A 13,900-nucleotide genomic window follows, 5' to 3' on the forward strand; every position below is an offset into this window, starting at 1 on the left:
ATTGTTTATCGGGACAGATACCTCAGCGCGCACACACACACACACACACACAGCCTTCTTTCTCTTAAGAAACCCCCTCATAAACAAACATTCCCCACAGCCTAAACTGCAGCGCGTCCCTGATGTCCAAGGTTGCAGCGGCCACTCCTCAATGGTACCTGACGCTGTAACAGCGAGAATAGACACAAAAAACTGAAGTAACAGCGAGAATAGACACAAAAAACTGAAGTAACAACTCCGCGGGACAGGCAGCACCTCTGGAGAGAAAGTGACGTTTCGGGTCAAACTTTTCTTTAGACTGAGCGGAGAGGGAAACGAGAGATACGGAAAGGTTCAAAGTGAATTTAAGGTGTGAAAAGGACAGATCAAAGCAGACGCTGCTCAAGGAAATGTAGAACGTTTCATTGTTGGCTGAGGGGATGGCGACTACACGACGCCCCCACGTTCACTTTATTCAGCAGCACAGCAGCCTCGCCTGGAGAATTGTAACCCCCGGCCCATCTCTCTCTCACCACCACCCCCGTTAACATCCAAACTTCAACTCTGCACCCTCACCAGTTCCACCCCCTCGATTCTTCTCCATGCGATCCCATGTTGAGCAAGGTCAATTCTGCTGCTTGCAATGTTGTTCCTAAGAACCCGTTATGCTGGAAAATGCATATCTACCCCTTTTGGGAACATCGCTATACATCGGTGCTAATTTCAGCTCGCATGAGATACAGCTCTTCCTGTCTAGTTCATAGCTGATAGGAGCAGAATGAGGCCATTCGGCCCATCGTCTCCCCCGCCTTCCCCTCTCAACCCCATTCTTCTGCCTTCTCCTCATAACCTCTGATATTGGTCCAGCCCGTCTTTGTGGGCTGGACCAATGTCACTATGCCATGTCTAAAGTTGTTCAGAGTGCATTTCTGCTCTCTCTGACCATGTCAGTGAAACCGCACCTGAGGTTGTCTGTTTTGTTCACGACCCTAGGTGTCCTTCGGTTTATAAAGCTGCTCGTTAGCCAAGTCTAAGGGTGCTTGATCGCAAAGCCGCTGTTTCTGATAACTCCATTAATGTTGGTGATGACATCCTCCTGCTCTCTGACCCGCTTGTTAAAACCATCAACTTCACTTTTGCCTGAACGTTTAATTGTTGCGAACCCGAGAAACGAGGTTGATTGTGTCGGGGGAAAGTTGTTTCACCTGTTGTTCCAAAAGGCTCGACCTAATGACTTCTTCTACACTCAATCTAATTATTTCAATTGGTCAGTTGTTCCTCTCCAACACAGTTTCTTCTGATGACGCTAATCCAAATATTTTCGTGAGCTCTCATTTTGTTCCTGAGATTATTCTGTTAACGCCAATCATGTGCTTAGTCCGTTATGGCTAGCTCTCGTTTATCATTATAATAAACAGTAGAAACATGGAACTGCAGATGGTGTTTACAAAATAATGGCACAAAGTGCTGGAGTAACTCAGCGGCTCAGGCAGCATCACTGGAGCATGGACAGGGGTTTGGGATTTAATTGCATGTTCGCCTTTGTCTTATCCACCTCAGTTGTCTCTCAATCTTGAATGTCGCCCAGTGCACAGTTCACTGAAAATCCTATAAGAAATGGAGAGAAAGCATTGTGGGAACAGCTTCATCTCTCCTTGATATGGGAACTGAAATCTGTGGAACTCAACCAAATTCTATTAATGCCACCCCACTAGACCCGATCACAGCAGTGGCTAGATGGGAAACAGCAATTTTGGACAGAGAAATGTACAAGTGAAAATGTTCTGTGTTTTCTCACTGCAATGCAAGTACAACCTGCTGCATCTACACTTAGAGAAACTTTGCTTTGTCTAAACTCAAAACGAAGGTTTAAAAAAAAAAAAAAAAAAAAAATCACTTGCAATTTTTGGTATTGAAACTGAGCATTTTATTAGCCATGATAATTCATGAAGCTTTACAGTACTTAAAATATTCCCCATATTTTTCCATCAATAATTATTATATGCTCACTCCCTTACTAAAATAAAAATTTACATGCAGTATAATTGAGATTGACTCAGTAATGTGGAATTTGAATCATTAAGGGAAAGCTTTCCATTAATATATCAGACACAGAATTAAACTTGATCAACATGCATATTCTAACATGACATTACATGGCAACATAAGATACATGAGAGGCAGCAATGGAAGTAACATTAAAGGCATCTTAAAGAGGCTTCGCAAAGACATGTTACTAAAAGGCGTATGTGGTATGGCTGTTGCTAACTCTTTAAAATTAGGGCCCCAAACTTTGACGTACTAAGATTTGGGACCAAATGTTTAAATAACCAATTACAAACTTCACACTGTAAAATGGTGTGGCCCTCATACCCCAATTTTCATAATTGCATTCCATCTCATGGTATAGCAATAAGAACAAATGGAGATTGATTAAAAGATAGATGCACCTTTGTCCACCATTTAAAACCATAATTTACAGGCTGTTGGGATCAGTGCCAAGGCCACCATCTAAAGCCCATTTTGACTTGCTCTTGAGAGGATGGTGGCCATTTCCCTTAACATTCTGCCAGCCACAAGTAACATTGAGCTTCATCTGCACAGTGTTGTTAGACTATTTAGTAACACCACTTTCACAGAAGTCAGAGAGGCAGTTACACATTGTGCCAGTGGATACTCTGCATGGTTTAATCTCCTGCACATATAATTATAAATCTCCAGGAAACATTATAAATTAACTAATGCTTTTAAAATACAGACATCTTCCGTCACCTTCATTTTTTGCCAAGAGATAAAATATTATAATAAGTGATAAGGGGTAAGGGTAGGCGAGGGGCAACAAGTCAGCTACGATCGCCTCTGAATGCCGACTGGAGAAGGTCTATCCATTGCCTGTGAAGACTGAGATTCACATTTTTTCCGCCATCAACATTTCCACAATGTTTATCTAGTAACATTATTGCACCACAGCAGAAATCCTTAGCGTATATAAATTTGCACACAAGCAATCTAAGTTTACAGACCAACTCATCTTCAGTCCCATATTAATCAGTATCTAATATCAAATAATTGCAAACATCATTCAGAGAATGAAGCCATAATCAGATAAACCAGGTTCCCGATTTCCACCTTGTTAACAACCAATAAATTATCTAAGTTACAGAATTGAAAGTATTGACATAGTTCAATATATGCAGATACACCAGTATGATACTTTAAACTTGGACAAATATCTTGCAAACTGCAGGCGACTAGTTATTACACTGTTTAGATTTAACTTCCCTTTGAATGTAGCCAATTGCCACATATTTAACTTCCCTTTGAATGTAGCCAATTGCCAATATTCAGCTTCTGTTGGGGACTGGCAATAAGGTATAAAGTCCTTTTTTATCACAGTGCTTGCCGAGACCACATCTTGTGTTGATTCTACACTAGCCTCAGTCCAGAATACAAATCAATTATTTCCATTGCAGCCAACAATAGATTAAATCACACACTTCTGACAAATGATGCATGGGAGTATCACCGCATTAAGGTCTTCCAAAAGTAGCCGAGCATTATAAACCATGAGAGACAATGAACACTGAGATGGGGTTGTTCACAGCAATCGCACCCGGAGATTTTGATTTTGTGCACACCAAGAGTCTTAAACTCAGAAAGGTAAAAAAAGCAACATAATTGAGTTCTGTGAACAATACATTAAACATATACACAAATTGCTAAAACATCATGAAATGAAATTAAGGCAACATGGAGCGTGTTGAAAAGATTTAACATCTCCAGGTTTAAAATAGAGACAATACGCAATGTATTCTGAACTTTCATACAAGTTGATACTTTTGCTGCTTTACTACCCGCATTAGTAATTGTGACAAATATATACCCACATACACACATATTTGCATATATATGTGGGAGTGTATATTGTAGTCAACACATTGAATGGAATGCAAATGCCACATACTGCACAGGTACTATTAAAGTGCTGTGGTAGTGCATATGGAGTCTGGGGCCAGTGTGCAAAGACATTTGATGTATAAAATTATATTCAAAGTGCTGACTGTAGTTCAGCGCTTATTGCATACAACATATAAACACCTCAATCAAGACTGAACCAGATACTGCAAGTGCGAAGAAATGGATTCTGCTGAAATGATTTGTCATTGCTTCAAAAATCATAATGCTGTTTTAGTGATATTAAAGCTATCATACGGTGGAGGACATTCCCTTCATCTTGTCTGGACCAGCTCCTTGAAAGAGCAATGGCATGGTATGAACCAATGTTGTTATGAGCAAGAACAGTTTGTGCTCTGCATCTTATCACAGCTTTCCATTATCCATAGACCTGTTTATAAGAAATTCTATTGCATGACACTGATGACATACTGTATGTTCACAAAACCTTGAGTGATTGGTAATTAAACAAACTCATCCACAGGCCGTAACCCCAGATTTGTGTTACCTCACTCAATATCTGCTTTCATTTGATACATCGCACAGTAAAGTAGTTAGCGATACACCATTGTATTCAATAATCACATCACACCACGCCTCTAATGACCGAAGATTGGTGGCGATCTCGGGCTCTGTTGTTACTAGGTCACCTTAGACAGGTTTCTCTTATGTCCATCTTAGAAACTTTCTTCCATTACTGGTAGGAACGTTGATCTTTTTTTGTGAACTAGTTTCAGCATTAATCGGTACCTATACATGGATCGCTAACCCTTTAAGTTACAATTGTGAAAACGCACTGTAACCGAGCAATACTTTCATTAGCAAACAAAATACTTGTGTAAAAAGTGCAAAGATTGAGTAAATTCACAAGACTATTTTGTTTTTGGTTCTACATGAATCTCATCTCCATCTCGAATACTAAACGAGTGAAGGGCACGCAAGCTGTATCTCATTTCTTCTGGTCCAAATGTGTTTACCATGTCTTGATCAATGTAATACAACCGCATGTTATTGGTTGACAACTGCACGACAGTTCGAAGGTGTTTCTTCAGATCACCCACAGTCTGATCGAGACGAATATTCATCACTTCAACTTTATCCTCAAAGTGAACTTCAATCTTGGCACGACTCTGGGGCCGGAGGTCCACCACAGCCAACGGTTCCAACACACCATATTGTGCTACCAGTTCATGATATCTGGAAAACAAATGGACAACCAACATTTTCAGACATTTTCAGGTAGGTAGGAAGAAACTGCAGATGCTGGTTTAAACCAAAGATAGACACAAAAAGCTGGAGTAACTCAGCAGGACAGGCAGCATCTCTGGAGAGAAGGAATGGGTGACATTTCTGGACAAGACCCTTAAGACCATTATTTTCAGATGGTCAAACCAAGCTATCAGAAGATGAGACACTCCACATATTCTTATAGCTTACACTGAACCAGCAGAACCCAATGTAAGAGATTAACAAATGGAGAGATCACAGGGAGGATTGAGAATTAAACCATTTGGCAGGATCATTTTTGCTGTCCAAACAGTAATGTTTTGAAAAGTGATAAATCAAATCTGGTTTTGTTTTCAATTTGGATATCATGTTATTCTTTGTCTACCTTTGTTTTCTCCACAGATGCTGCCTGACCAGCAATGTCTTATTTCAGACTTCCATCAATGTTCTGCATCTCACATTTTTACTGTCCCAGTCATCACTTTCTATTTGGAGTTCCTTTAGAGGTGTCACTTTCAATTAACAGGCCTTCATCATAGTCTCTCAGCGAGAGCTGGGGTCAACACTACTTGCATTATTCCGTTTCTCTTGGTTTCCATGTTACAACATCTTAATCATAACCTTTCCTCTGTAGCTCAAGACAAGCTTCTTTTCTAATTTTTCCTAGTTCTCATGAATGGTCATTAACTGAAAACATTAGCCATGTTTCCCACACCATAGCTGTTGTCCGAACTGCGGAGTACTTTCAACATTTTCTGTTTTATTTCAGATCTGCACTGTCTTGCTTTTAAAAAAACATATCCTATTAGGATTAGCTCGTGTGGAGAGTAAACACTGACAAATCACCATTGTGTCTTGTGGAGTTAATACAATTACACAATTCAATTCCGATTTTGGTTCACAGAAGAAAATTATGCAAAGTTTTCCTTCATCATTCAGAATTCTGCAAAAGAACACAAGAATTATGAAGGGTATGTTAATCAGCCATTTATGTCTGCTCCACTATTTAATAAGACCATGGCTGATCTTTCAAGTCGGCATCAGTTTGCTTCACTAATGCTGAAACCCTCACTATCTAAAATAATCTCAGCAAAACTACACTTTGCTTTCCATTCCCTAACTTGAACATAATCAATGTTTGTTTAGATGCTGAAATAGTATATGCGATTCACTACAGCTCAACAATATTCCTCTGCCAATGCCACTATATTGTACCATCTGGAAACTCAGCACATGTACAGACAGCATTATGTATTTGAAATGATTAACATGAAATCAGTTTATCCATCTTACTTTTATCTTTCTCATCTGATTTTCATTTCAACTCTGATATGTTCCTTTTATTCTCTGATCTGCTATTTCCATATCTTCTTGCAAATTTGATAAGTGCTCCTCTCACAGCACTTGTGACTTGCTTGTCCAACCTCAGATTTTCTCATTATCCCAAGAATTTAAACTCATCTCTTTGAGGCATCTTTTCAGCCATGCATGTAAATGCCATATTATACCCATGCTAAGCATATTATACCCATGCTAACAAGCATATTATACCCATGCTATCAAGACCAATCAAAGGATTCCACACTCATGATCTTGTTCTTCTACCTATCAACTAAGAATTGAAACTCCCTTTTCAGTATTGAAAATCTCCTTTGCTTTTCAGGTGAACCTGATGTTCCTTCGAGGATGCTGTGTGGGCTAACAGGCACTTCTACCATTTCTGATCTCAGCATCGCAGTAATTTGCTTTTATATAACATTTCTTATTGCTTTACTTGTCCATTCAAAATTATATGGACACTACTATGGGTATCACTGATGCAACATACAGAGATACATCTTATGTACATGATTAAGATCAACATAACAGGTTACTAGCTGGAATATGACATGATGCGCATGATTGAAAGCGAATTATTGGAAGAACAGACGTTCTGGGTTGGCGGACAGTGGAAAGATTTGGCATCAAGTAAGGATAAGGGACACCATTTCTTTCATGCTGTCACTTAATGTAAAGATACTAACTATAATGTTGAAAGAAACATGGGATAATAATGGCAGTCGTAAATTGCGAGTTGGGTGGAAGAGTAAAAATTGTGAAAGTTAACTAAATGAAAACACAAGTGTGAACTAAACGAGAATCATAGGATGATTAAAATTAAAATGCAATTCAGAACATGAAGGGGTAACATTCTCCCATGATGTTTTATCATGGGACGTAACAAATGTAGAAAATTGGTGCTGAATGGACGACAATGCCTTCAGGCCCAAAGTCATGTTAACCTCTGGAGAAAACCAATCTGACCTGAATGATTGAAATTATGGAGAGACCAGAATATTTTTTTAGAAATAAGGATAAGGAAAAAAGGGTAATATGATTATGATATTAAAGCAATGCAAGGCAATTGAGGAAGGTAAGAATATCTCTTCTATTCTATAAAGGTTTGTTGGACAAGAGAAGAGTCTTGAAAACTGGAGCAAATCCAGTTAAGAAAAATTCACACATATTGACAATGCGATGTTCCATAATATGTAAATTAATCATGGAATTTTAAAAGGAAGAGATACATAAGACAATAGGTGCAGGAGTAGGCCATTCGGCCCTTCGAGCCAGCACTGCCATTTAATGTGATCATGGCTGATCATCCACAATCAGTACCCCGTTCCTGCCTTCTCCCCATACCCCTTGATTCTGCTAGCCCCAAGAGCTCTATCTAACTCTATTTTGAATGCATCCAGTGAATCTGCCTCCACTGCCTTCTGAGACAGAAAATTCCACAAATTCACAACTCTGTGTGAAAAGGTTTTTCCTCATCTCAGCTCTAAATGGCCTACCCTCTTATCCTTAAACTGTGGCCCCTGGTTCTGGACTCCCCTAACATCAGGAACATGTTTCCTGCATCTAGCGTGTCCAATCCCTTAATAATTTTATATGTTTCTATAAGATCCCCTCTCACCCTTTTAAATTCCAGTGAATACAAGCCCAATCGCTCCATTCTTTCATCATATGACAGTCCCGCCATCCCACGAATTAACCTTGTGAACCTACACTGCACTCCCTCAATAGTAAGAATGTCCTTCCTCAAATTAGGAGACCAAAACTGCACACAATACTCCAGGTGTGGTCTCATCAGGGCCCTGTACAACTGCAGGACTTCTTTGCTCCTATACTCAACACCTCTTTCGTCACTGCCTGTTGTACCTGTATGCTTACTTTCAGTGACTGATGTACTAGGACACCCAGGTCTCCTATACTTCCTCTTTTCCTAACCTGACACCATTCAGATAACAATCTGCCTTTTCCTTTCTTGCCTCCAATGGAGATAACCTCACATTTATCCACAAGTAGACTTTAATTAAGAAACACACAGAAGCAATATAAAATTACTGAAGAGGTTCTGCAGAAAACAGCAATGTGTGCAGCATCTAAGTACTTCTAGCAGCAACATCAATTACTTCCTGAGAGCCTTACTACATACATGGCTAGACAAGGCTTGTCATCTCAGAGAAATAAAATCAAAGCAGATTTGTTCAATATAGAATGCAAAAACAAATTGCTCAACCGATTATGAAAAGAATATAATTTTAGCAATAAATTTGTAATTAACCAGATAACAGCTCAAATGTTGCTTATTTCCTGTGTGTTTTAAAGAATGAATGCAAGAATGAAACACTGTCCCTGGAGTATTTGGAACTGTCCCTGTCAACAAATAAGGCAATATGAGCTGTTCATGGGAGAGTTGGGCTCATACAAAGCTGGAACAGAAAGCTGTTGTTTGGAAGGGACATTCCAGCACCTGAAAGTGTCTCTGGAGATCTGAACCTCACCGGCTTCACTTTCACTCCAGCAGCGCTTCACTAACAGAGTTGGTCCCAGTCAGAACCATTTGCAGTTCTGCACAATATGAGCTTTCTTCCCAACTCAAAATGGAGATAATCAGAAGCTGAAATGATACCTTAAGCAAGGAATACTTTCCAATTCTGTTAATCAAATCCACTTTGCCGCTTGGCTAATTGCCACTTTCCCAGCCTGCAAAATCTGCAATGATTCTAGTTGTATATGCATAAAGATTCTGAAAGCACTCTAAGAGACTGATTCAATGCAGGCAGAAGAATCTTAAAACAAGAATATTTCAGTTCACCAAATAATTACAATCGCATGAAACAAGATGCAGATCTAGAACAACAAGAAATCCTGGATCATAGCAGGAATTAAACAATCAATCTGAATATTGATAACAAAACTTTAAAAACAGAAGTAGATTTAATACATTAGACCAAAGTTTCTAGAGAGGGCATCTAAATCATAGGGCAGTGGGTAAAATACAGAATTCATTGTATGAAGTTTCCTTACTGGTGGAATAAGAGCTTACCTTTCCCTGACAGAGAATACAAATGTTTTATTAAGAACTAATAGGTCAGTAAACTTAGGCTCCAGCATTATCTTGGCCTTTTCCCTCCAGGTTTAATGCAAAGTACTGGACACAACAATTACGAGTTTTCTTTCAGTACAGATCAAGGCATAATTAGTATTTGACAAAAACAGAACATGCCATTCAGCAGAATAAATGATTCCTTAGAGATTCCCCCTTGTCCACTGTCACACTGCAGACCTCAACCTCTTCTATTGGGAAAGAGATCCAATTGTACACCAAGCCAATTTGTACTGTTATTTTACTATATGCGCTGTTACAATGCTAACACCTTTTTATAAAAGATCAGCCAAACATTCCTCATATTCTGCTTTTGTAATATTGACTGGTGGCTCCTCATACCTGAACCATTCACTAATATAAATAATTCAACTAGTTTCATGATGGTGATGTACATTGCCCACTTGCTCCTTGGATGAAAGGCCAAGCAGTGATATTGCTGTAAGATCTGAAGCATGAAACACAAAAAAATTAACAAGATTGAATGGGGTCATGTTGACTGGAATAAGTCAGCCAAGTTACTGCAATGTAAATATCTAAATGAGTCATAGGTACTTCCATTGATTAGTAATGGGAACGATTCCCTTTCAGAAGTGGCCCCTGTAGTTAATGGATTGCTACAGCAAGAAAAGATGATCTAAGAATTCCCAAGCATAACACCAATGCTTTTTCATAGACAAGCTCCAATTGAGCCTGAAAAGCAATCTAGTCCTCCATTAGCCAGACTCTACTGATATTCCTTGTCATTCTAGTTTGAGTGCACCACTTGAACAGATCTGACGTCAAAGGAATTGTGGAATTGAAAACTGAATTACACCTCAGATGGAAATTAGAAAGTGTAAAACTATAGCACCAGGTTCAGGTACAGCTTCTTCCCTGCAGCCAGCAAATAAGCTCTGAATTACGATAAACGGAAGACGAAATATGTAGGAAGGAACGGCAGATGCTGGTTTAATCCGAAGATATACACAAAGTGATGGAGTAATTCAGCAGGACAGGCAGCATCTCTGGAGGGAAGGAATGGGCTCTCGCTCCAGAGATGCTGCCTTCTCCCGCTGAGTTACTCCAGCACTGTGTCGATCATAAACTTGGGGGCATTGGATTTGTCTTTTTGCACTATTTGCTGGTTTTGTTTTCATGTGTATGTATGCATACACACACGCACGCATATATATATACACATATGTATGCATATATATATACACATATATATATACATACACATATACACACACACACCCACGTGTGTGTGTGTGTGTGCGTGTATATATGTATATATGTTAATATGTATATATGTGTATACATATGTATATATATATGTATACATACACACATATACATATATACACACACACACACACACAATGAAATGCTTACTAGCAGCAGCACAACAGTATGTACACATAGTACTCTTATATGAAGAAAAGTTGTATGTGTATATAAATTATTCACAACTTTTTTCCATATAGAGTACTATGTTTACGATACTCTGTTGGGCTGTTGCAAGTAAGAATTTCATTGTTCTGTCTGGGAAATATGACAATAAAATTCTCTCGACTCTTCCTAAAGAGATTTAGAGATTGTTCCTAAATACAATAAGTGGAGCAATTTGTACTTGTGCCAAAGAATGAGAGATAATAAAATGGAAAAGACAAAAGGAATTGTTAGCTTGACAAAACAAGTAATCAGTTACTGGAATTTGTTTGGAAAGATAACAAATATGCATGATTAATTACAAAACACAATGCATAAAAACTGTCAATGAATGCTGTCGGAGGATGATAGAGCACTGAACCAAGTGACAGGTGCCGTGCATCTCAAGAAACAATGCTTTTGGATTGTAAAGAGAGTGAATGGAAATACTCTACAATGGTGGAACACTCGTAGGGAAAAGGAACTTCTTGGAATGCAGCCAGAAGGAAATGGAATTCCTGACCATTACTTAAAAAATAAATCTACGTAAATTTAAAATTAACTAGACTGCTTGGGGAATAAAATTAAGTCAATAACCAGGACCTTATTAGGATAAGATGTTGGGGTAGTACTTTTTTGCCTGTATTGCACCTGGACTAAGCAGGGTAAAATTCAGTAATGTGCGCTCGATTCTCAATAAAAATGTGTACTTAATAACATAAAGGACGGTCTTGGGACCAACTATGCCAGCGAATGGATGAAAAGCGATGCAGGTTACATTCAAGAAGGAAATCAGAAGGAGACAAAATAAATCCTTGATAAATAAGGTGATTGCCTACATGGTCTTCAGCATGGCCTTTGATGAAGTTCCAGTAACCTTTCTGCATGATACGCACAGTTTCGGCATGGTAGACTGGTCTGGAAGGTTACATCATCTGGGATTTAGAGTGAGCTAGCAACTGACTACAAAAATGGGTTTACGGTAAGAGGCACGAGGGTGGTGCAGAGAGTTGCTTTTCAGATTGGAGGCCTGTGACCAAGAGTGTGCCACAGAGATCAGTGCTGGGTCCCCTTATTCTTTGTCATCTATATTAATTACCTGGGTGAGAATGTAGATAGCATATTTAGCAAGTTTGCAGAGACACCAAAATAGGAGCTACAGTGGTTGTATAAGGTTACAAAAAGATTCAGCTCAACTGGGAAAGCGGGCTAAGGAATAATAGATGGAATTTAACTTGAACAAGTGCAAAGACATGCATTCTGGCAAGTTAAATCAAGGAAGGACATACACAGTGAATAGCGGGGTCTTGGGGAGTGTTGTAGAACAGAGAGACCTATGTGTACAAGTACAAAAGATCCCTGAAAGTGGAGACCACAATAGGAAGAAAGTAATTATGCTGGAAAGAGTACAGAAAAGATGCAAGGATGTTGCTAGGGGGTCTTAAGCGATAAGGAAAGACTAGACATGTTGGGACTGTTTTCTCTGAAGCAACCTTAGAGGTTATAAAATGACGTGGAGCATAGGTGGACAGTACATACCTATTCCCAAGGGTAAGGGAGTCTAAAACTAGAGAGCATAGTTTTAAGGTGAAAGGTTTAAAGGGGACGCATGAGGCAAATGCAGACAAATGGGACAAGCTCAGACACGCACCTTGGTCAGCATGGACAAATTGAACCAAAGAGTCTCTTTCTGTGCTGTATAACGCTAATGCCTCATCCCGACAACAGACAAGGCTAATATTTCACTAGGTTTTTGTGACATGGAATATTTTACCACAAATTCTCATGGAAACAAATTTCAGGTGGTTAGAATGGAACTAAATAAATACCGATGCGTAGCTAGATTACAAAGTACAGGTATCAATTATTAAATGGCTTCTTCTATACTGTTTTTCCAAGACTCCACACATACCAGGGACTTCTAGCCAAAAGCAACTAATGTAACTTTTTATACAATATCCAAGTCCTGATTTATTTTCTTAACTATTGAAATTTAAGTGACAATTGACTTTTTTGAGATCGCATGATTATTCAATTATTTTGTTCCAATCACAAGAAAGATGACCCATACTGATAGCTATCAAACATCAAAATGTTTAATAAAGCAACTTTTCACTAAGAAGTCAGTCATCCTCCTAACTATTGCAGCCTGTTTAACATACATTTGCAAGTAAAGTCCAAGATAAATTGTAAGTCACATTCATAAAGTTAAATGTCAGTCAGAAGACGATGACACTAGTATTTTACAATGAATCGTTTCTTTGTGCAGCTTACAAATAGCCAGTAGCTGCAAATGTCAGGATTCATTACTTCAACCAATTACAGTGCAATTCTACACAATGACAAAGCAAATAATGAGATACAGACTTTAAAGGATCGGGCATAATCTGCACCATAAAAAAAAGATACAATGGAACTGAGATCTCTTATTAAAGGCTTTATTTTCCTGAGTTTTAGGAATTGTTAGATACTGTTAGGCAATGCATAGTTTTACAGCAGCTCTGCAATGAATGTAACCAGAAGTACATTGTTTTATTGCTCTCCATTTGCATCAATTAGCCAAACAACTGCAGTTAATATACGAGGTAAGAAACAAAATACATTTTGTTCACCTATTTAAAGTTCAACCCAGGTCAACATCTGCAGCTGGAATAGCATTCCTTCAAAGTCAACCTTGGTTCACGTTTGATCTGTTCAAACTGTATCAGACTCTCATTGCTTGGAAGATACTCTCTCACTGTCAGTGTGTTGATTAATGCTGGCATGTTGTTCACTGTGCTTCTTAATAATGTAAAATAGAATTGACTTGTACAATGTAGGTCACACCTTTGTGATAACTGCAGAATTTGTATTAGTCTCTTGAGTTAAGTAAACACCTATTACTTGCACCCAAGT

The 13,900-nt window shown here is 38.7% G+C and overlaps 1 protein-coding gene across 1 annotated transcript in view; it reads right to left on the reverse strand.

Moving 5' to 3' along the window:
- Nucleotides 1-3,317: 3,317 nt before the first annotated feature.
- The window catches only part of tbcel (tubulin folding cofactor E like), a 54,194-nt gene continuing 43,611 nt past the window's right edge, over nt 3,318-13,900 (reverse strand). The window contains exon 9 of the mRNA XM_033049826.1: nt 3,318-5,130. Coding sequence (XP_032905717.1) covers nt 4,806-5,130 — 325 coding nt within the window. The 3' untranslated portion in view covers nt 3,318-4,805. The remainder of the gene's footprint in view (nt 5,131-13,900) is intronic.

This window comes from Amblyraja radiata, chromosome 33 (assembly GCF_010909765.2).
Source record: "Amblyraja radiata isolate CabotCenter1 chromosome 33, sAmbRad1.1.pri, whole genome shotgun sequence".
Lineage (NCBI taxonomy): Eukaryota > Metazoa > Chordata > Chondrichthyes > Rajiformes > Rajidae > Amblyraja > Amblyraja radiata.